Source organism: Sminthopsis crassicaudata, chromosome 5 (genome assembly GCF_048593235.1).
Source record: "Sminthopsis crassicaudata isolate SCR6 chromosome 5, ASM4859323v1, whole genome shotgun sequence".
Taxonomy (NCBI): Eukaryota; Metazoa; Chordata; class Mammalia; order Dasyuromorphia; family Dasyuridae; genus Sminthopsis; species Sminthopsis crassicaudata.
In genome coordinates this window covers 192489728-192513515 of record NC_133621.1, presented here as the reverse complement: position 1 = coordinate 192513515, position 23788 = coordinate 192489728, and the positions used below count along the sequence as shown (strand labels likewise).

General features: G+C 37.3%; 1 protein-coding gene across 1 annotated transcript; it reads left to right on the top strand.

Annotated features, from left to right (window-relative positions):
* Positions 1-219: 219 nt before the first annotated feature.
* LOC141543652 (C-type lectin domain family 1 member B-like) lies at positions 220-10813 on the top strand. Its single transcript, XM_074269195.1, has 6 exons — positions 220-622; positions 3225-3323; positions 5420-5533; positions 5699-5850; positions 7647-7753; positions 10103-10813. The coding sequence occupies exons 1-6, from the start codon at positions 550-552 to the stop codon at positions 10239-10241; spliced, it is 684 nt and encodes a 227-aa protein (XP_074125296.1). The 5' UTR covers positions 220-549; the 3' UTR covers positions 10242-10813.
* The last annotated feature ends 12975 nt before the right edge of the window (positions 10814-23788 follow it).

Sequence of the window (23788 nt, the reverse complement as noted above, 5' to 3'; positions counted from 1 at the left end):
AAGGAAGAAAGAAAGAAAAAGAAAGAAAAGAAGGAAGGAAGGAAGGAAAGAAGAAAGAAAAGAAGGAAAGAAGAAAGAAAGAAAAAGAAAGAAAAGAAGGAAAGAAGGAAAAAAGAGGGAGGAAGAAAAAGAAAGAAAGGATGGAACAAAGAAAAAAACTTGGAATGAAAAAGAAAGAAGAGTGAAAGGAGACAGAAACACATGACAGAGAGAAAACAAGAGAAATAGAGAGAATTGGTTATTTGGAAGGATGCATGTAATGAAATGCCTCTGTCACTCACTAGAGATAAGAAAAAAGGAAGAATTCATTCCATCTGTTTCCGCACCAAAAGTTCCTTTTCCCTTGTGCCCAAGGCCAGTATATCTCTGAGTATTCATGGGAAGACTTCCTGGAAAAGGCATAGTATAGCTAGTCTTTAGATGACTCCTCCATACTGAGGAGCAAAAGTAAGAAAAAATAGAGTAAAGAGACATTGATCTGGAAAAGTGGTTTGTGCTTTCTGGCGTGGCAATCTATGCTAAACACTATAATCCAGCAAAGGAAAAGACATGCAGGATGAAGATGGATATATCACATTAAATTTTAAATCAAGAACAACAGCTGTGACTTCAGAACTTGCAGGTAGGAATTCATATATCCTTGGTTGTTCTAAGAACCATCAGGTTAAAATTACTTTAATTAGAGCAGTTATTAAGGAAAGTCCACTCCCCTTTTTAAAAAAGTGTCATCCATATACTTTTATGAATATGTCTGTATTTTTATATGCTTATGTTATCCATATAGGCAGCATGATGCAATAAATAGAGAGCTGGACTCTAAGCCAAGAAGAACTGAGCTAAATCTTACTTCTTACCTGTACAGGTTGTATGAAAATAAATCAGCCTCTTTGTATTCTAAACAACTGTCATAATAGAAAAAGTGCCCACTAGCTTTGATAGGAGTTTTCTCATCTAAGAGTTTCCTTTACTACTGAAATAACAGGCTCCATCCTTAGATTTAAGATGCGTGTGTGTGTGTGTGTGTGTGTGTGTGTGTGTGTGTGTGTGTTTAGTAGAAATAATGTAGTATCATGGGTAAAAGACTAACCTTGGAATAAGGAACACCTAAAATCCTGTCTCAGACATTGGACTAGTTGTGTGATGCTGTGCAAATCACTTAACTTTTCTAAGCTTTAATTTCCTCATCTATAAAATGGAGAAAAGAAAAAGAACTAATTTACAGGGTATTGTGAAAATTAAATCAGATTATATAAATATGTGTGCATGCACACATATACAGGCAATATACATATGTGTACATACATATAGACACATAATATACATGTGTGTGAATACATAAAGTGCTTTGCAAAATTTAAGGCATTGTGTAATTGTGAGCTATTTTACCCTTAGTCAAATAATGTGCCAGAGTTCAAAAGTTATATAGTGTTCAAACACTTATTTGGAAGAGAGATAGTTGAAAATATAAGGAAAGACAATGAGATCCATTGAAAGAGATGATCATAGAATCATAGAACTGGAAGATATCTTTGAGGTCATGTGATCATGTGTATATTATTTGATTGAGAACCATATTATTTAATTAAGAAAAAAGGGGTAACTCCTACAAGAATGCAAAATACTTAAGGACATTTTACAGATGAAATTGAAATGCAGAGATTAAGTGATTGTCTAAGGTCACAATGTCAATAAACTACAGAGCCAAAATCTGAACCCATGTTTGATTGTAAAATTAACTCATGCTCCACTATACAACATTGGTGGCTGTCTTCTCTATTCATGCATCCAAAATATATCTATGATTCCCTTGTGATTGCCTAATCACTCTACCCAACCTAAAATCAGCTTTGAAAATATCTTATTATTAAGGGGAAATGAAGCCTACTTACCAGTGAAAGAAATATTGGGAACCATCAGAGATTCATACTAGGGAGCAACTCGCTTCACACTCAGCTTGGTTTTAGTGGTATCCCTATTGATGAGACTCAGAACAGATGAAAATGGAAGAAATCACTAGGTTCACTAAAGATGTAAAAAAAAATAGCTCTTCCTTTCTTCTGTTAATCCAGTAATCAGCAGTTTCAGCCCATATCATAGATTCAAGATTAAGAGGAAAGGTAGAAGCAGACAACACACTACAAGAACATTCTCAAGGTCTTTCTTAAGAGATTTAGAAAAGGGGCAGTTACACCTAACTAAGGCTCAGTGGATAGAGCATCAGCCCTTAAGTCAGGAAGACCAGAGTTCAAATCTAGTCTCAGACACGTAACACTTCCTAGCTGTGTGACCCTGGGCAAGTCACTTAACCCCAGCCTCAGGGAAAAAAAAAAACTTTAGAATTGATTGTATGACCTGGGAGACACTGGCATAGGACCACCCAGCATGGGATGCCCTCATCAGAGAAGATGCTGTTCTCTATGAGCAAACCAGAATTGAATTAGCCCCCACAAAAAATGCAAAATGTGCAAAATTAGAGAACTGCCCCAAATGTTCATAAGGACTATTTGGGTCCAACTCTTTATTGGTCTGATCAGCCACAGTCGGACACACTGTAACTTGACTCTAACATAGTACTGTCATTTGGTCCTTTTTGAAAACAAAGGACAACAACCAACCAATACACAAACACACAGACACACCCACCACGTATACATCTTATTGTCACTCTAGGGAAGAAACCTGTTATTTCATTAGTAAAGGGAATTTCCAGATGAGAAAACTCCTATCAGAGCAAGTGGGCACTTTCTCCACAATTTATGAAAGTTTTCTAGAATACTAAGAGCTTAATTCTCTGATTCTCATACGACTTTTATATGTAAGAAGTGAGATTTAGCTCAGTTCTTCCTGGCTTGGAGGCCATATATCTACTCACTACACTATGCTGCCTATATGGATAATATAAGTATATAAAGATACAGGCATAGCCATAAAAGCTAAAGATGTAGAAGAGCTCTTCCTTCCTTCTGTTAATCCAGTAATCAGCAGTTTCAGCCACATCATAGATGCAAGATTAAGAGGAAAGGTATAGGCAGACAACAGGGAAGCAGTCTATCCTGGAGATGGGTGTGGAAATGCTGAGATACAAGAGGCAAGAGACAAGCTTGGTCTCTGGAGCTGCATTCACTTCTGGTCAGCTCTTGGGAAGGTGAGGAGGAGCCCCCAGCCTGGGTCTGCAGGAGATGAATGCTGTTTTCTGACTCTCCTCTCCTACTGGTTGCCCACAGTTGAATCTGCTGCTTCTCCTGTGTGGCGTCCAATGGCTTTAACACTGCTGTTCCTGTGCCTAGGGATGGCAGCTGGTCTGGTGACACTAGGAATAATGTGTAAGTGTCAATTGGCCCCCATGATTGGGATGGAAAAAAAAGCCCCAATTTATATCCTGTCCTAGGGACCTTAACCTCTCTATAAAACATCTCACAGTACTTAAGCCCTTATAGGGAAGCAAGATCTCAAATACCAAGAAAATGAAAATGTAAAGTTTTTCAGCTCTAATTTACATGTAGTAGTATAATTATACTACTACATGTAAATTAGAGCTGAAAAACTTTACATTTTCAAAGATTTTGTGGGGAAAATGCCATTCTTCCTTGCTCCCATTTAGCTCTTTGCTATTGTTGTTCAGTCATGTTCAATTTTCTATAACCTCATTTTAGGGTTTTCTTAGGCAAAAATATTGAAGTGTTTTTTCCAATTCATTTTACAAATGAAAAACTGTGGCAAACAGGATTAGATGACTTATCAAAGCTTACACAGCAAATTAAGTCTCTGAGTCCAGATCTGAACTCATGAAGATGAAACTACCTGATTCCAAGCTCAGTGCTCTATTGACTGCACCATCTAGCTGCCCTTTTTGTTTGTTTCTTTTAGGCTTTTCTTTATTTATTCAATTTTATTTTTATTCAATTTTCTAGTATCAGAATGAATTAAAGAGCTAGTGAATTACCTATCACTGGAGGCCTTAAAGTGGAAGCTAGATGACTATTCATCAACAGATTTAGATAGAGAAGATTTCTGAAAAATGAATTGGACTGGATAACTTTTAAATTGCTTTTTAACTCTGATATTTCATTGTTTTAATCCCATAAGTCATGTTGCCAAATTTCTTGCCTATTGAATTGTACATGTCATAGGGAAGCAACATTGAGCACCCACTTACTCTGCCTAGCGGCCTGCCACCATTACACATAGCATTTCCTTTAATATGCCATAAACTCTTTTTTGACAGCAAACACAGTTTTACTTTTGAATTTGTCTTCGGCACCTAACAAAGTGCTTGACACATGCTAGATGGCATATAAATGTTTGTTGATTGATTTTGTAGAGGTCCTTTGATTTTTCATCTTTTATTCTGAGTTTCTTTCATAGAATATTATAAGTGGAAAGAACTTCAAAACATGTAAGTCAGCCATGGGGTACAGTGGATAGAACACTGGGTCTTGGAAGACCACAGTTCAACTTGATCAAATCATTTAACTTCTGTTTAACTTAGTCTCTTCATTTGCCAATATAGGGATAATAAAAGCACTCACCTCCCAGGTTGTTGTGAGAATCAAATATGACATTTGTGAAGCCCTTTGCAAACTTAGCTATAGTTATTATGATTGATAATCTCTCTACAAAGTCATCCACCTTTGCTTGACAGCTTGGATGGAACCAAAGATGGGCCATTCTACTTTTATGATAGTCTAACTAATAAGATGTATAGCTGGGTAGTGCAATGGATAGAACACTGAATCTAGAGTTAGAAAGACCAATCTTCCTGAGTTCAAATGTAGCCGCAGTTACTAACTGTGTCGACCTGGGCAAATCACTTAACCCTCTTAGCTTCAGTTCACTTACCTATACAATGAGCTGGAGAAGGGAATGGCAAATTAACCCCCAAATGACATCATAAAGAGATGGACCTGATTAAAATGACTGAACAATAACAATTAACAAGAAAATTTTCCTTATATTGGGACTAAATTTTCCTCCTTGCAGTCTTTATTCATTGTTCTTAACTGAAGTAGGCACAGCAAGCTAACCCCTTTCACTTACTTGAAAGGCAATGTCAAAATTTTAAGGCCCTTCATCATGGCCCTCTCAATTGGACATCTAAAATTTATGAAGGATCTTTTTAATATGTGGTTCCCAGAACTGAACAAAATATTCCAAATATGTTCTGGTCAAGGCAGGGAAAAGTAGAATTATCAGATATTATGTTATTACTTGTTAACTTGATTATCTGATCATTTAAGGAATGGCTATATTATGTTCCAGATTTACTCTATCCCTTGATTCCCCTATAGAACTCCCTACCCCTATATGTCATAAATTATTTGAGAGATCAACAACTATTGAATTCATAGAAAGTCCTTTGGGTACCTGGTATCACTCATTATAAACTAACATTATTGAATTTTTTCCACACACTCCTCAGCCCCTGGAGTCTTCCCACAACAAGATTACTTTCACAGACGGATTGAAAACCTCTCAGAGATTCTCCAGAAAGTAGCACACAACTTCTGCCAAGAGTTGATTCAAAAGCCTGGGGGTAAGTGTATATAAGGACTCATTGCCCTCTCCTTAGTCCATTCCCTCCTTCTCTACCAGGAGCTTTTTTGAAGTTTTGATATCTGAGAGGAGAGCCTCCAATACCGAGAGAATTGGAAACCATAGTTGGACTGAATAGGTATCTTTGCTCTGGCTTTTACTATAGGTCACAAATGTAACCCCTGTGACACCAACTGGAGATATCGTGGAGACAGGTGTTATGGTTTCTTCAGGCACAATCTGACATGGACAGAGAGTAAACAATTCTGCGCTAAAAGGAATGCCACTCTTCTAAACATACTCAGCAAGGATGTTTTGGTAAGGATATTGAATTCTCATCCCACTTCAGAGAAATACTGAGTACAGAAAGTGCAAGTGAATCTAACATGCTGATTCCTCTCAATTCCTCAAAATATGATCTGCCTGAAAAGTACAATGATCCTGAAACTGGTAAACAATATCTCTGACTTTTCCTGGAACTGCTGAAGCCTCTATGGGAAGGTCTTCTTTGTCTTCTAAGGGCTTGCTCTTTCCAGTCAGGCAACACAGTCAGGAAACTCCTCAATCAGTTAACAGGGGAACAGCGTGGACAATTATCACCTATATTTCTATAAACTCTGAGTTTTTTATAAAAATCTTCAAAGCCAAAGTTAGGGGAGAAATACCTACCTGAAAAAAATATATACATATGGATGTTCATATTTAAGAATAAAGAATTATTCCCAGTGACTGAAAATTATAGGGAAAATATTTAAACCAAATATGAGTAGGGAGGATCCTATGACAAAGCAATTTGAAAATTAAATGAGGCCATTTTGGTAAAGAAATTGGTATACAAAGAGAGGGCAAAAAAGAGCACTTAATGCAGCAGACTCAGATGGATTTATACTTCAGTTAAGGGTTGGACCCAACAATGAATGTTTGAGGTTTCTTCTACTTCTGGGATGGATTCTATGACAATAAAGATATTAAAAGTAGATTATCGGAGGGGCAGCTAGGTGGCGCAGTGGATAGAGCACCAGCCCTGAATTCAGAAGGACCAAAGTTTAAATCTGGTCTCAGACTCTTAACACTTCCTAGCTGTGTGACCCTGGGCAAGTCACTTAACCCCAGCCTCAGGAGGGGGGGGGGGAAGTAGATTTAGGGAATCCAGATGGCAAAGTGGATAAAGCACTAAGCCTGGAGTTAGGAGAACTGGATTGCAAAATTGGCCTCAGGTATTTGTGACCCTGGACAAGTCACTTAAACCTAATTGCCTCCAAAAAAAGTGGATTAAGTAGTTCTATAATGAATGGTGAACTAGAGTCATATTTTTAATGGGGGGTTGTTTTGTTTTATTTTGGAAAGAGAAAGACTTTTGTGTCAGGAAAAATGATGTCCGACAGATTATGGAAAGCAGCCCACTGTCATTTTCATCTTGACTTTAGTAAGTAACTGTGAATGGTAGAATAGTAAACTCAGATATAAGTTACCTAACAAAAAACCTGCCATATTTCATTACTATGAGATTTTTCTTTGCTCTTATGTCCCTCTCTATCCCCACAGTCACCTCCCTAGTTCAACTGCTCATAACTTCTTAATTTGGGTTATTGCAATAATCTCCCTAATTCAAGTATCTCTCCATTCCAATCCATTCTGTACTTGGTAGACAAAGTAATTTTCCTAAAGTCAGGTAAAACTATTGTATTCTACCACCTAATTCAAAAAGTATTCAAGTCTCAAACATAAACCATGCTTTTACTTTCACCCTATGTTGTGTCTATTTTACTAATTTAATTTCATTCTATGCTTGCACTTTACCTCTGGTTCATAAATTGTGAGAGATTTTCTTACCAGCAGACTCTGAAATAATTACAATACAAGCATGTATTGGGGATGACTCAGATGCAATTTATACTTCAGTTTAGTGTTGGACCCAAAGTTATAATCATAAAACTGTTATTGGGAGTTCTCAGATCATGGAATCTTTCTCATTCTAAAACCACAAATGTTGGAGCCCTTATAGCCTTTTGTAGTCATTCAATTCACCAGCTTTCTTTAATGTAATGGAACCTTGTCTAATTGTCAACACCATGCATTACTCTGATGAGTAGGGCTCCATATGTTCCCTTCAGGATTTCATAACAAGAAGAATTTCTTCTGCTCGATGGATTGGACTGTCCCGTAGAAACTCTGATGGGATCTGGGTTTGGGAAGATGGTTCACCTCTCTCTAAAGATGTGTAAGTCACTAGACACCTATAATTAAGATACAGCTAGGATGTTGTACTCCTTTGGCATTCTTCAAGAATTACATTTCCATTCTCTCACTTTTTTTTGCTGTTTTCCCTCTGCTGCCAGTTACTTTATTCCATCTCTGAAGTAGATAAAACTGTAAGGCAAGGCAATGCAGTTACAGCACTAGAAAGCATTTCTGGTAGAAATATCTTATAATTAGATTTTGTGGTCTAAAAGATTGATTAATATTCAAGATCTTTAACAAGCTGGCCCCAATCTATACTATATCCCTTTGCTCCCCAATATAAATTTTTTTGTTTTGACTTGTCAGACCATTCTTTCTCATTTTTTTTTGTAGAATATCATCTATGCCAATAAATCAGTCAATAAGCTTTTTTTAATGTTTACTATATGCCAGACACTGTACTAAGCATTGGGGAAACAAAAAGAGGTAAAATGTAGCCCTTGTTTTCAAAGAGCTCATAATCTAATGGGAGAGACAACAAGCAAATATATACAAACTACATACAGAATAAGTAGGAAATAATTGAGAGAGAAGGCACTAGAATTAAGAAGGATTGAGAAAGACTTCCTTGTAGAACAACATGGGATTTTTGTTGAGACTTAAAGACAGGGAAAGTAGTGTGTGGAGTTGAGGAGAGAGAGTATTCCAAGCATGGGGTTCAGTCAGAGAAAATGCCTGGAGATGACGGAAGGAATGTCTGATTCATAGAATAACAAGGAGGGCAGTGTCATTCGATCAAGAGTATGTATGGGGAGTAAAGTGTAAGAAGACTGGAAAGAGAGAATTATGTTATGCAGGGTTTTGAATGCTGAAAGATTTTATATTTGATCCTGGAAACAACAGGGAGCTACAGGAATTTATTGGATAGGAGGAGTGCCATATAACCATATCTGACAACATGCATTTTGAGAAAATAATTTAGATGACTGATTGAAGAATGGATTGGAAGAAACTTGAAGCACACAGATCCATTAGAAGGCTATTTTGATAGTCCAAATATAAGGTAATAAGGATCTATACTAGAGTAGTGGCAATGTCAGAGAAGATAAAGGCGTATTTTAAAGAAATGCTTCAAAGGCGAAACAACCATACCTTGACAATAGATTGGATATAGAGAGCAAGAGATAGAGATAGTCCAGGATGACTGTTAGCTTGTAAGCCTTATGAACTGGAAGGACGGTATTGTCCTCTACATGATAAGGAAAATAAGAGGGAGGGAGAGGTTGGGGAAAAGATGATGAGCTTTATTTTGGACATGTTGAATTTAAAATGTCTACTACATTTTAAACTACATTTAAAATATCTAATTTGAGATGTTTAATAGGCAGTTGGGCCATGAGATAGGAAATCAGCAGAGAGTTTGGAATAGGAGAGGTAGATTTGAAAATTGTCAGCATAGGGATGATAATTGAATTCATAAGAGTTGATGAAGTCATCAAAAGAAGCAGTGTAATTGAAGAAAAGAAGTGGACCTAGGCCAGAACTCCTTTATGATATCCTAAGTATCTCTCTTCACCCCTCTTTTTTCCCTCTCAGTATTTACCCTCTTCAGCTGCGATGGGTTAAATTATCATCTTTATTCAGATCATTCCTCATTTCCCTTGAGTTTTATCCCTCTGTCACCAATTTTGGACAACTGAACTAGATTTCTTGTAGGTATCTCAATTCAATGTATTCCAAAGAGAATTCAGGATTTTTTCCCCCAAGCCTACTCTTTTATCAAACTTCACTATTACTATCAAGGACAACACTATTCTTTTAGTGCCTCAGATTTGCAGCTTTCTTGTTATTCTTGACTTTTCATTCTCAAATTCCCCATGTAACCAATTATTTACAGGTCTGTCATTTCTATTTCTACATAATCCATCACATCTATCTCCTTCTCTCTACTCACATAGTAGTTTAGGATCTCTTTATTTCTCAATAGGCCTACTAAAATACTCTGTTAATGTCTCCCTGTCTATAATCTTATCTGCCAAAGCGGTTTTCCTAAAGCATAAATCTGACCATGTCATGCCCTACATGTATACACACACACACACACACACACACACATATACACTTTATAGAATCTGCCTTAATTACCCAGTTCAGTCCATAGTGATTCTGTCTCCTTTGAACTCTTATAAGTTATTTCACATTTCCTGATACAGTGCCTTGTATTATTCCTTAAATTTTCACATGTCAACTTTTTCCTAAATGAAACTCTTTGAGAGAAAGGTCTGTCTTTTAAACCTATGATTATCCAGATAATTGGTGCTCAGTTATTTACTCTGCTTTTTAATTAAGCTACAGCTTTTATTAACTTTTACCTACTTTCCTTCCACAGGTTTGAACTTTTGGGAAATGGCAAAGATCAGAATTGTGCCTACTTGCATGGGGAAAACATTTCTACTTCAATCTGTGAGGACATACACTATTTAATATGTGAGCAGAAGGCCTCAGTGAGGATAAACCAACTGACTTAAAGTATTAAAAAGACAGAAGATGAATGATTTGTCAAGGGGAAATAGCTTATAGATGTGGCAAGTAAGAAAATGAGAAAGAAAAGACTTTACTCTTTTGCTTTAGTGCATATGTGCACGTGTGTGCACGCACACACACACACACTCTCTCTCTCTCTCTCTTTTGTCTTATCATCTTCCTGCACCTATACATACCCTAACTTCAGCCTTCTTTCCCAAATTGTTGGGTTTTGTTTTGTTTTGTTTTTGCACATAAGCTCCTTTTGTACTTGTTAACTTTTGTTGTGTCAAAATTGAATGTTCCTCATTACTTTCTCAGCCATAATCATATGTAAATAAATCAGAGCGGGAATTGATGGTGTCTTGTGAATTAAGCATTTAACCAGATTCAGAACACCTCTAGGAGAATACCAAAATTATTCCTACAAAGTCTCCTAAGGAAAACAACTTTGGAAGACCACAGAATACTGATTAATTTCAGTTGATACTTTAGAAGAAATCTAATGATGAAGCAGGCATGTTGTCTCTTGACAGAAGGGGATAGACTGAAAATAAAGAATTTTTCCCATGTGCTCAATGTGGTGATAGATTTTGCTTCATTGAATTTATTTACTGCAAGGGAGGGTGTCAGAGTGGGCAGAAAACAGTGAGACATAGCATATATTAAAAAAATAATATTAGCCTAACACCCACAATGATTTTATAGGCCTTTTTCCTTTTCTGATCTGAAATCTCTGATGTGGGACATGGCTATTTGAGAGAAAAAATTGGGGGGACTATACTTAATATTATTTCTTAAGTTTGAATACAGGTATGGATGAGGACCAGTAAGTCAGAAAATCCACCACCCCAGAGAAACACCCAGGATTTCAGAAGATGGAAGTTTATTTATCTGAGCAAAAAGGAGTTTGAAGGATGGCCCTTTGAGCTCTACTTGAGATCAGACCCTTCTAACTTGATTTCCCAATCAATGATTCCCACCTATTCCTGAGTCTGGAAAAAAGGTGGGATTCATTTGTAGTTTTCATACCTGAAATCAAATAGCTAAGGATGCTTTGTCCTGTCCCTGATTTTTCTCTCTTACACCAAATTTTTATATTCAGAGCAAGTAATCAGTTTAAAAACCATAAGCAAAAAAGTCAATGGGAAATAAAATGTTTGTCCTGTCTGCCCTGTGGATCAAACATTTTTATTATAAAGAACTTATTTAATATGAAAAGCTGCTGGCCAATCTATGCTGGCCTCTCTCAGTCTATCCTACAACAGACCATGACAAAAAGGGAATATATTTTTCTCCCTCTGGGTGGTTTTAAACGTCTAATCTCAGGCCAGTTTCTTATCCCAGCCAGTGGAAACTTTTCTTAAGTCTATTCCAGGTTACAAAGACTGTCATTCAGTTTCTTGTGGACAAGCTAGGAGAAGCTATTAGGCAGGATACGTGGTGCTTGTCTAGAAAAGTTTGGCAGAGAGATTTTACACATTTCCTCATAGGGATTTGGGCTTAATATCTCTACCTTTAAAACCCTGCCTTTTAACAGGGGATCATTCTCAGATTCCTGTTAAGGAGAAATTGGATATCTCAATTAGTCTAGTGGGATTCTCTTTTCTGAAAATTGTTTTTTGAAATATAACTTCAGCTCCCTAGAGCAATCTCCTTTATGAGGTTCTTGTCTTTAGTCTTTGCTTGGCACCCCACTTCTAATCAATATCCCAGCCTTAACTGGGTCTTTGTTCTTAAGTAGGCCTTTGTCAAAGGGACACTTAATAAAGGTCTCTCCAGAGAAGTCCACCCTACCCCCCCTCCTTTTAATTGTTATTTCTAGGTTTTCTTTATCAGCTGATTGCAGATACTGTTGTCTGTACTAAAAGACATCATGAGCTGTCCAGCTTCTTATAGAGGAACTAACCTTCATTTCACAAAAAACCCAAACTGTGGCAAAGGCACTTAAAATGAATTATCATCTCCACTCTGTCAGACATCCTCAGTCTTCAGGAAAGGTAGAGAAAATTGATTATACTCTTTCCAGGTGAATCATTTTGCCCACACTTCTTAAGCTATTTTATTTTTTTGCTCCTTTAACTATATAAACATATAGGACAAAGCCTGATTTCAAGCACCATCCATGCCTCTAAAACAGTGCTCCTCAAACTTTTAAAATAGGAGTCCAGTTCACTGTCCCTCAGACTGTGGGAGGGCCAGACTATAGTAAAAACAAAAACTCACACTCTGTCTCTGCCCCTCGGCCCATTTGCCATAACCCAGCAGGCCGCATTTGGCTGGTGGGCTGTAGTTTGAGAACCCCTACTCTAAAGGATATCCTCTCTAATCAATACCTAAATCCTTTTGAACATTCTGGCACGTATATCCTTGCTTACCAAGCAACCTCTCTATTTGCAATTATACTGTCCCTAACCTCTGTTTGTTAGATTTGTTTTCTTCTAGGCTTGTTCACCTTCAAATGACCAGCTTTAGACAGCTGTATTGACCATCTTCAAGGATCTGACTCAGAATTTACTAGATAATTCACTTCAATCACCTCCTGACCCACCCCTCCAAATCTACATCCATTACTAGTGGAAGTAGTTTCAGAAGATGAGATCAAAGGACTTTGGGCCCCATTTGTTTGGAAAAGAACTGATTGTTGGGAAAAATGGACCCCAGCAAAATATTACTGTTTAGTGACCCCCCCCCAGTAAAATGCAAACTGATTTTCTGCCAATTTCTGCTATTGTGCCCTAGTTATTCAACTATGTTCCCTCATGATGTCATCAAAGTTTGGTTTCAGTTCATCTCTGTATCACTTAAACCCCACAGGCCACAAAATTTTACTCCCAGTTTCTGGACACTACTTAACTAGTGTCCTAGAATTTGGCCTCCAAAAATTTCAGCATCAATCTGAAAGACTCCCTTCTGTTTAGAGACCTCCAACCCACGTTTTAAAAGATTTCTTTGAAAAATTAAAAGTGTGGGGAAAGGATGAGATCCTGAATGGTGGGTGTGCTGGGCAGAGAGAAACTTTAAAATTGATTTCCTGGAGCAGGCAGGAAGAAGGTTCGGATAATTGAGATCAGTTTAATTCCATAGTATCACCCTCTGGAGGTAATTCAGGTAAGTAATCCAAGTTATGCCAAGTCCCTATGGCTAAATTTTCTGTATAAAACAACTTATGGCCCACTGCCATACTTACGACTGCTCTCCTTTGGGTCAGTACATCATGGCACTCTGCCTTGTGTCATCTTTCTTCCTTCCCCTTTCACCATGCCATGTAGTATCTCTTCTAACCCCAATTTTCTTCCTTATAGCCCCCTAACTCTTTTGGGATTCTAAGTCCCTTTTAGGATTTAGTCTGCCAGCTAAGGGTATTCCCCAACCTCATAGTGTGCTTCCTTTCTACTGGTAAATGGCAAGTTCCACTAGGGAACTTAATCTTTCCATTATTAATAATTCAAACCCCTTTCTGTGCTCTCCCAACACTATTTCATATTTACCATTCCTGGTGTCTATTGTATTCCGTTATTTTGCCTGTAACTGCTTCCCCTAAATAAATCCTTTTTTTTTCACCAAAACAAACAAGAACAAAAAAACAAACATCAGCAAAATGTAAAAAAAAAATACACAGACAAAATCAAAACAAAAAGTTCAGAAAGGGAAATATGACAATTTTGTAATTACCTGATTAAATATAATATATACATAGCTATGTATCATACATAGCTACATAAAGGTAATACACATAGCTGGTGAGGTGGCAATCAAGTGATGCAGTGGACAGTGCAATGGGTCTGAAGTCAAAAAGATTCATTTTTGTGAGTTCAAATCTGACCTCAGACACTTACTAGCTATGTGACCCTGGGCAAGTCACCTAACACTATTTGCCTCAGTTCCCCATCTATAAAAAAATGAGAAGGGCAAAATCATTTCAGTAGCTTTGCCAAGAAAACCCTAAATGTAATCACAAAGAGTGAGATATGACTGAAAACACCATTTTTTAAAAAGAATAATCCATATGTAATCAAAGTTCATTAGATTCATGTACAATCTTCTTTATTGTTATTTGTATAATGGAGTATTTCTGTTTATTTTTTATTTTTAAGTGCTTAATAAATAGATGCTGCTCCTGTGAAGTACCACCTTTGCTGGAAAAGTCTTTAAAGTCTTTGAAAATATCATCTACCACTTAAATGGTTTTTAAGCCTTTGCTGAACAACACTATCCCTGAAGATGTGAGAAGTCTGAAAAACATAGAACTAGAGGATGATGAGAGAAACAAAAACAGAAATAAAAGCAATATAGCACCACTCTGAAGGAGTGAAAAAATATGGAAGTAAATAGATAATAGAAATCCCAGGCTTTACCTTTTTTCCTTTTGGAAAAATCAAGACTCAGAGCTCAACAATTTGGTCTATAGGAAGGTCATGCCAAATATTTGTACTTCATGTTAGATTTCCTAATGTATAACAGTAAACATGAAAAGAAGGAGCATAAGGAAAAAAAAGTATAACCACCCTGATAATGACACTTCAGACGGAGTTACTGATCCTTATCATAGATCTGACACATCTGTAGCAAGGCAGTTGAGAGGTCACTACATTCTTGCATTCACTTTATCTTAATGCCAAGGTCCATCAATACTGAAACTTTCCCTGTATGTTCCTCTCAGTGATCCTGAGACTAAGCCAACATCTTGCTTCCCCATAAGCCCATCAGACCAGATATCAACTCTTTGCCCCCTTAGAAGCCTCTGCTGAGGAATTATTCCCTTTGTCTGAGGAAGCTGAGCAGAAAGCTTCCTTTCCACCTTTTCATTAGAATTGTGCATTGGCAACTAAGTTCTCTAGCAGCAGTAATATAGAAAAACCTTATCAGTTCTAGATTATTGTGAGCAAAAGACAGCGATGGACTTGCTTGTGTGTGTTCCTATGCCAGTGCCCACTGTAGACTCCATGTTGCTTCACATTATTGAAGTTTATGCTTCTGTTCACTTTGCCTGTGACCACAGGTACTGCTCCTCTATACTCAGGATGAACACTGCCCCACTCTTCCAGAGTTTAACAATGACCCTCCTCCAGCTAAAGCCTGAGCCCTCACCCCCTAGTGACTGGGGGTCCCTGAGTCCCTGAGGGCTGCCAGATAGCTTTCCTGTCATGCTGAGGCAAAGCACTGAGATTCACAAGAATGTATGTCAGAATTGTTCTTCATTCACTTGGGATCATAAAATATACAAAACAGACTCATAGCTATCATGTACAAATAGGCACCATCTTAGCTACAGTAGCAGAGAGTCATTAAGGATCCCTACCAAGATCCATCCCATAGGAATGTCTTCTCTGGTTCTTAAGATGCCAGTGAGAAAAAGAATTATTATAGTGAAAGCCATAGCTGTCTCTCTTTTCAAAATGTCCTCAGCAAATAAACTGGGAAGGCATTTGGCACATTTATCCAAGTCTTCAATTTTCGAATCCAAGCACTGTCCTTTTAAGTGTCTGTCTAGTGTCTGGAGTCAAAGAGCGTTCGTGGTCTCCTAAATACTAAATATAGTGTCCCTAGCAATTCACTTAGACAATTCTTATATTTAAAGTCTCTATCCGGTGACAAGCTCTAACCACAGGAGTCAGGAGGATCTGAGTTCAAAATTCTTGATCCCAATTGCCTCCCATCGCCCCCCAAAAGTCTTTAGGGAATGTCAGGCCTCCCATAGCTGGTGGGCCTGGAGGTTACTATTCCACAACAAATACAAAAATTTTGAAAATTTGAAAACCAAAAGTTTACATGCATCATTTTAGGAACAGAAGTTTAGTTGTTGTGTATGTGGTTTACTTTTGAATCTCCCCAGATCAGTGAAGACTGACTGGTTATATATAATCAAAGGCAGGAATATAACCAGGACCTTGGTGGTCAAAGGAGGCAAAATTCTCATATTGTAGCAGCTGATCATTTGCATCGTCTTCCCCCTTTAATCATTCTGATCCAATTCTGGTAACTAATTTAGGCTTGTTCTGACTCAATCTACTTTAGTAATTCAGGTTTAGAATTGAAATAAAACAAGCATGTCCAAACCATTTAGCAGTTTATAAAAAGAGAGTTACTAACCATAACATGAAAAGAATCTTCAACAAGAATCCAGGTGCCAGGGCAGACTTTAGTCCTTGGGGCACCAGGAAAATACATTAGCTGTATAGGCTATTGGTGTTTTTGTCTGAATGAGATAGATGGTGCTTATAAAACACCAGTGCTTAGCACAGTACCTGGTACATGGTAAGCAGATATTAAATGCTAGCTGACTGATTGATTTTTTACTGTAATGTTTATTTGTATGTGTAGTTTATAATTTTTTTGGGGGGGGAGAAAAGCTAAAGCTAGATCGTGAAAGACTTTAAATGATAAATAGAAGAGATCATATAATTAATCCTAAAGACAATGAGGAAGCTTATTGAGGAGGGAAATGACATTGTCAAATGTGAGCTTTGAAAATATTGATAGCCATATGTATATGCAAATAGAAAACCTGAGATAGCCTTTGACTTCAAGGAACTCAAATTCTAAAGGGCAATAGAGATAAGTAATTTCAGCTATAAGTCAAGTGGAAAGGTTCCACTTATGAAGAGATAAAATGGGCACCAAGTAATATGAAATAGATTAAAGAGAATGATAGATTATAGGAGGATATTACATAAAAATTACATAATGGAGATTGTTTATAACAAAGAAATTATGTCATAGGCATCCATCACAAGCTACAAAGTTTTGCTATTTATAATGTAAATAGCACACAGGAGTTAGCAAGAAAGTAATTTTAACAATTAACAAGGAGAAAGACAAGTTCCCTAGTGGAACTCACAATTAACCAGGAGGAAAAAGCCATTAAAGGGAAAAATACTTCCTAGCAGACTTTGTCCTGAAAAGGAATTAGCAGAGATCTTCATCATGAGCATACCTTTTATAGGAGAAATATCACCTCAAAGCTTTGACATCATAATTTGGAAAGTCTCAGGGAAGGAGTGGGAAATCAAAGCCAGAACAAGGATGTTTATTGAGATGTTGAGGCTGCCTTAGAAAAAAATAGCCTTAGGAAACTTTAATCCCCATCATGGTTATCTTAAAGATGCTAATAAGGCAGGCTGGCACATTATGGCTGCCTTACCTTAATAAGAGAGTCTGAAAAACTAAATTCCCTTAAGATTATACTAACTAGACAATCCTTGTGAAGCTGACCTAATCAGAGCTGACAAAAGAGAAAGATGAGATTCACATGATATCTCCACAAAGATATCTCCACATGATACATTACTACTTGTCTTATTGAGTCATTCAATAAGTGACTCAATAAGGGTGACTCAATAAGACAAGTAGAAATGTATTAGGTGGAGATATGCCATTGGATTTAGGACAGGACTGAACTTTGTGCTTCTGTTTCTTTACATTGAAAAAAGGAATGGTCAAAGGGACCAAAGGTGAAAAGAAAAAAGGTCCAATTTGTTTTGCATGTTTATACATATTTGTAATAGTTTTGTTTATCTTGCCTCCTCAATGAGTAAAGAGAGGAGAGGAAGAGAATTTAAAACAGAAGACAAGAAAATTTAATTTAGAACAGGAAAGATATGAAAAGAAAAGGCAGTTTCTCAGTATTCTTGAATATAGTCATTATCATCCTGTACTCATTATACTAGGTGATAAATAACATTAATTTTGTTTGCTGTCAGTATTAGAAGTGGCCTTCAGTCAGGAAGAGTCATCTTTCTGAATTTAAATCCAGCCTTAGGGGCAAGGTACTTAACCCTGTTTGCCTCAGTTCCTCTTCTACAAAATGTGCTGATATCTTTGCCAAGAAAATCCCAAATTAGGTCAGAAAAAAATCAGACATGGCTGAAATGACTGAATAACAAAAATAAAGCACTCAATGTACTTGATGCTGTTCCAAATACTTTATGAAATCTATTGAAGAGATAAAATTCTTATTCTCTAGAAGCTTACAATTTAAAATACACAATACTGAAATGCATCTATGACCTCATCAAACTGTCTGTACCTATTTATCTATGGACTCTTGTCCAGCTCTTCCCATTATTGAGCATCCGCTCATGTTGGAGGTCTTCCTCACTTGCTCCTCACATTATACAAGCACCAGTGGCACACTCTAGGGATCCAACTGTCATTTTGATTCTTGCTACATGATCAACTTTTCTTCATAGCAAAAAGATCCTGGTGATGCTAATTGTGGTTGACTCACAGGACTCTTTCCTGGACCCTCTTCTCTTCTTCCTCTATTCTGTTTCATTTGGCAATCTCATCACCTCCGTTGGATTCAATTGTCAGCTCCATACAGATGATTCTCAATTCTATTTACATAGAATCTCTTCTCATATATCCAATTGCCTATTTGACACTTCAAACTAAATGTCCTACAGACATCTTAAACCACACATCTCCCAAACTGATCTCAATCAACCAACTCAACAACTCTCCTTCTGAACTTCCCCATCACTGGTAAGGATATTTCCATCCTCCCAATCGTCTAGGTTCCCAACTGAGGTGAAATTCTTGACTCCTTATTCTTTCCCTCTCAGCACCCCATGTCTAATGTTACTAAGTTCTGTTGATTCTACTTTAGAACATTCCTCAAATATACTCTCTTTTCTCCTTTTTTCTCCTGACCTTGTGTACTTTTTAGCAGGTAAACTTCAACTAGGCATAGCAATGACTACTCTAATTTCCCACTACCTTAAGACCAGCTATAATACATTTCACCCTACTCCCAGAGTTCTCTACTATTTGGGGATGGAGTTTTCTAGCCTCTCTGCCATTAGCTCAAACCATCATCAATTGTGTTCCCTTCCAATTTTAGCAGTCCCCTGTACACTAGTTCCATATAACCATTAAACATTAGGACTAGTTTCTACTAAAGATAATTTGCTTCAAAGATTTAGCTACAACAACTTTGCAAACACTTTTCCCAGCACATGGGGACATAATCCATACCCTCCCCATTCCACCCCACTCTCTGAGGAGGGGAGAGGGATTGAGTTCACAGCTTGACTCAGTTCTTACAGAGATGGTTCCACCAACTCCCAAGTCCCAAGTTCTCCCTACCCTGAACTTTTGTTCTGGCTCAAAAAGTAATTATTCAGTGGTCTGGCAGCAATATTCAGCTTGGAATTCTGCCTCCAAGGTCACCATGACTCAGGGTCACCTGAGTCCAGGAATTCCTTCACCCTCACCAGAAAAAAGCACAAATTAAACAACAACAAAAAAACCCCCTAAGCCTGATGCTAAAAGCCACCTAGTCTAAAAAGGACAGGGTGATGATAGCTCTTCTCCCACATCCAGGTCAATGCATGACACTTGTATCTTCTTCCTCCACCACCCTCTGGACATCCCCAAGAAGAGAGTAAGACAGTCTCAGTCTGGTAGTTTTAAAGATACAGTATGGTACAGCTATGTAGTCAATAGAAAGAGGTGCTCCCTACTCATGTGGTAGGGGAACTCAGAATATTTTCTCCCAGAAACAGGTCCCAAGGAATCTTCCATGAGGATGTCTCCATTTTGGGTAATCTGATTGTATGATGAAACCCCATTACATAGGAACTAATAAAAATCTGCAGAAGTTTCTGCTGGTCATTAGGGAAAATAGATGCCACTAGAAAAGGAAGGAAAGTAGTTCATTAAAATGGATTCACATGAATTAACTAAGGCATAGTTGTGAATCCATTCTTTCTTTCCTAGATAAAATAAATCTTATTTTGTATTTGACGTAGTATTCTTCCTAAGGGCTTTCATAGGAACTGAAAAGTTCTTTTATTCTGAGGTTCCCAGGGAAAGCCTTGGATGGGAAACAAATCAAAGAGAGTGATTTATGAGATCAGATTCAATTTATGTAAACCCAAGATTCTAAAATTTTAATCTTTTTTGCAATTTGGGAGATCTGACTTGGATCAGATGCTGTTGGGAGTTGGGAGAATTACTCCTCAAGACTATGAATCTTACAAGCTTTGTAGAGTTACTAGATATCTAGCGGTCAGAGTTTGTATCAGATTATGCTGTCAGTACTTGTCCTAAGGAGGAACAATTTATGGGACTGAGCTAAGCAGTGAACTAAACCTGGCATCTGAGATACTGTAATATTTTCATTGGTCATCAATGTCTTGAACCTGGTGGGATGAATGTTTTGTATTAAACATTTTAAGTTCGAACCACTCTCCCCAGGATTATGGTGGCTTATTGGAGAAGGAGTTCACTTATGTTAGCAAAAAGAAAATGTCCCTTTGTGAAAGATAATGTTAAGTGGTTAAATGATAGTGAGTGATAATCTTTGAAGAAAGGAGCAAGATGAGATTCATATCACTTAGGGTGACTCAATAAGGCAAATAGTAATGTATCATGTGGGGATATGCCATTGGATTTAGGACAGAACTGAACTTTGTGCTTCTGTTTCTTTACAATGAAAAAAAAATGGTCAAAGGGACCAACGGTGAATTTTATATTGATAATATAAAGGAGATAACAATTAATGAGGATAGTATACCAGAATGGAGATTTGAGCTAATAGCATTTTTAAAAATGCCTTCAATGTCTTAGGGGTATCCCTAGAATCCTAAAAAGGAGACAGTAGCTAGAGTTCTGGTGGCCCATTGTGAATGAATATAGTTCACCCAGACTTTATTTTTTTCAATATTTGAAATTTATTTTATTTTTAATTTATGAAATAAAACTAGCATTTCCATAACATAATAATAAAAAGATGATTGTACAGGAAACTATACATCTATTATGTTTAATATGTTTTGAATTCTAAATTCTCTCCTGTCTTCTTTTTTCTCTTCTCTTCCTCAGATGGTAAGCAATTTTATATGTTTTATATATATGCAATCATGTAAAACATTTCCATATTAGTAATGTTGTGAAAGAAAACACAGACCAAAACAAACAAACAAAAACAACCCATACACATACACACTAAAGAAAATGAAAAATATTATGTTTCAATCTGCATTCTGACTCCATCAGTTCTTCCTCCAGGGATGGAAACAAATTTGTAATCATGTGTCCCTTGGAATTATCTTGGATCATTGTTTTTCTGAAAATAACTAAGTCATTCATAGCTGATCATTGTACAATATTGCTGCTATTGTGCACAATGTTCTTCTGATTCTTCTTACTTCACTTTGCATCAGTTAATGTAAGTCTTTTCAGATTTTTCTGAAATCATCCTACTTGTCATTTCTTATACCACAATAGATTATAATCATATACCACAGCTTGTTTAGTCATTCCCCAGTTGAGGACATCCTCTCAATTTCCAAATCTCTGCCATCATAAAAAGAGCTACTATTAAAAAATTCTTTTTCAAATAGGTCCTTACTCCACTCCATTTTTTTAGTCTCTTTAGGATGTAGACCTAGTAGCTGTATTAGTGGATCAAATACACACTTTTATATCCCTTTGGAAATAGTTTCAAATTTCTCTTCAAGATGATTGGGTCAGCTCACCACTAAATCAACAATATATTAGTGTCACAATTTTCCCACATCCCTGTAACATTTGTCAGTTTCCTTTTCTGTACACGGGGCAATCTGATAGGTGTGAAATAGTTAATTCAGAGTTGTTTTAATTTGCATTTATCTAATCAATAATGACAGAACATTTTTTCATGTAAATAGCTTTGATTTATTTATCTGAAAAATTGTCCATTTATATTCTTTAACCATTCATCAACTGGAGAATGACTTGTATTTATGTGAATTTGATTCAATTCTCTACCTACTTGAGAAATGAGACCTTTATCAGAGACTTAACAGTTTTTTTTAAAGTTCCCTTCAACTTTCTGCTTTATTTCTAATTTTAGTTGCATTGGTTTTATTTGTATGTCTTTTTAATTTAATATAATCAAAATTTTCTCTACATGTGAACCTAATAATAGTCCATTTCACCGCTCTGTCCCTTTTCTATACATACCTTTCATATATCCCTACAAATGATTTCAGCTATGATTTCCTGGATGTTAGGCCAGAATTTGAAGCAAGGTCCTAAGTCACTGGAATTGATAGAGACAATGCTTGTGTACTTAGTACTTATTAGAGTTCACACCTTTAAGAGAACATATATAAGGAGGAGCTCCCACAAACTCACAGGAAGCCCACAAGCCCAGTCTCTGGGAGGTAGAGTCACATTCATTCCATATTCCACCTTTGTGCTGCTGAGGGCTTTGGATTCAGAGGGAGCTAGAGGCAGAAGTTGGAAGAAGCAAAGGCAAGCTGCAAGAACTCTCCGGATCCAAAGAGAGAGGAAGGCCTCTAAAAAATCTAACTGAACTATTTTGAAGGAGACAATAAGGGATCCTGGCTGCATTTGGGGTGATTACACTGAACTGAAACTAAAACTGCCTCCAGGAGCTTCCCAAGAAACCTGCTCCCAGAAAACTTTACAATTTAGAGAAGAATGTTACACCTGAAGGCCAAATCAGATGGCTCATCCTGTGAATACATCAAAGTAGAAGGAAAGAAGGGAAGCAGGGAGGGAGGGAAGAAAGGAAAGAGGGAAGGAGAGAAGAAAGAAAAAAGGAAGAAGGAAGGAAGGAAGGAAGGAAGGAAGGAAGGAAGGAAGGAAGGAAGGAAGGAAGGAAGGAAGGAAGGAAGGAAGGAAGGAAAGAAGGAAGGAAGGAAGGAAGAAGGGAAGGAAGAAGGGAGGGCGGGAAAAGGGAGGGAGGGAAGGAAGAAGGGAGGGAGGGAGGGAAGGAAGAAGGAAGGAAGGAAGGAAGGAAGGAAGGAAGGAAGGAAGGAAGGAAGGAAGGAAGGAAGGAAGGAAGGAAGGAAGGAAGGAAGGAGGGAAGGAAGGAGGGAGGGAGGGAAGGAAGAAGGGAGGGAGAGAAGGAGGAAAGAATGAAGGAAGGAAAGAAGGAACCCTATCCCTTAGTGATTTTCCTAAAAGGTAGTAGCTCTGATCCCATCCCCCTTCTACTCAATAAACTCCTATTGTTCCATATTGTCCTTAGGATCTTACATAAATTTTCTTGATTTTTAAAGTTTTTTTTTATAACCTGGCTTCTTCAAGCATTATTCTTTGCATTTTGCAGATAAGGAAATTGAAATTCAATGAAGTTATATGATTTCCTTACTAGCTTACAACTAGCATATGTCTACCTCTAAACTCAAAGGTATAATCCATTTTTCCAATGAAGCTGTTAGACCAAGTTTAGACCCAAGGATTTCTTTCTAATGATAATCTGTATGGTCTAGGCTTGTTCCCATTCAGTTACATTTAGTCCCTGGAAATATCCAATTTAGCTCATTTTTGTCCTTCCCCTTTCTTATTCTATTTCTCAGGAACTCAGCAAGCCTCAGATAAGCATTTGCACAGAAAGAAACATTTTTACTAGGCATGTAAAGAACAGAAAGGGAATTTGTCCTTGCTCCCTCCCCCAAGGGGTTGGACTCCTTCCTAGGGAAATAGCATTGTCAGTGGCATTGGAGACCTCATTTGAAGTCAATGCCCATCTTTTGATGTTTAGCTACTTTTTCTGGTGCTCAGCTTCTTAAATTGTGGGTTGTAATTCCAT

What these genes read in the sequence shown, in the direction of transcription:
- LOC141543652 (XM_074269195.1), top strand. Translation starts at nt 550, where the DNA reads ATGCAGGATGAAGATGGATATATCACATTAAATTTTAAATCAAGAACA. An exon ending in TGTGACTTCAGAACTTGCAG is followed by an intron (nt 623 to 3,224) that starts GTAGGAATTCAT and finishes GGTTGCCCACAG; the next exon opens with TTGAATCTGCTGCTTCTCCT. An exon ending in TCACCTCTCTCTAAAGATGT is followed by an intron (nt 7,754 to 10,102) that starts GTAAGTCACTAG and finishes TTCCTTCCACAG; the next exon opens with GTTTGAACTTTTGGGAAATG.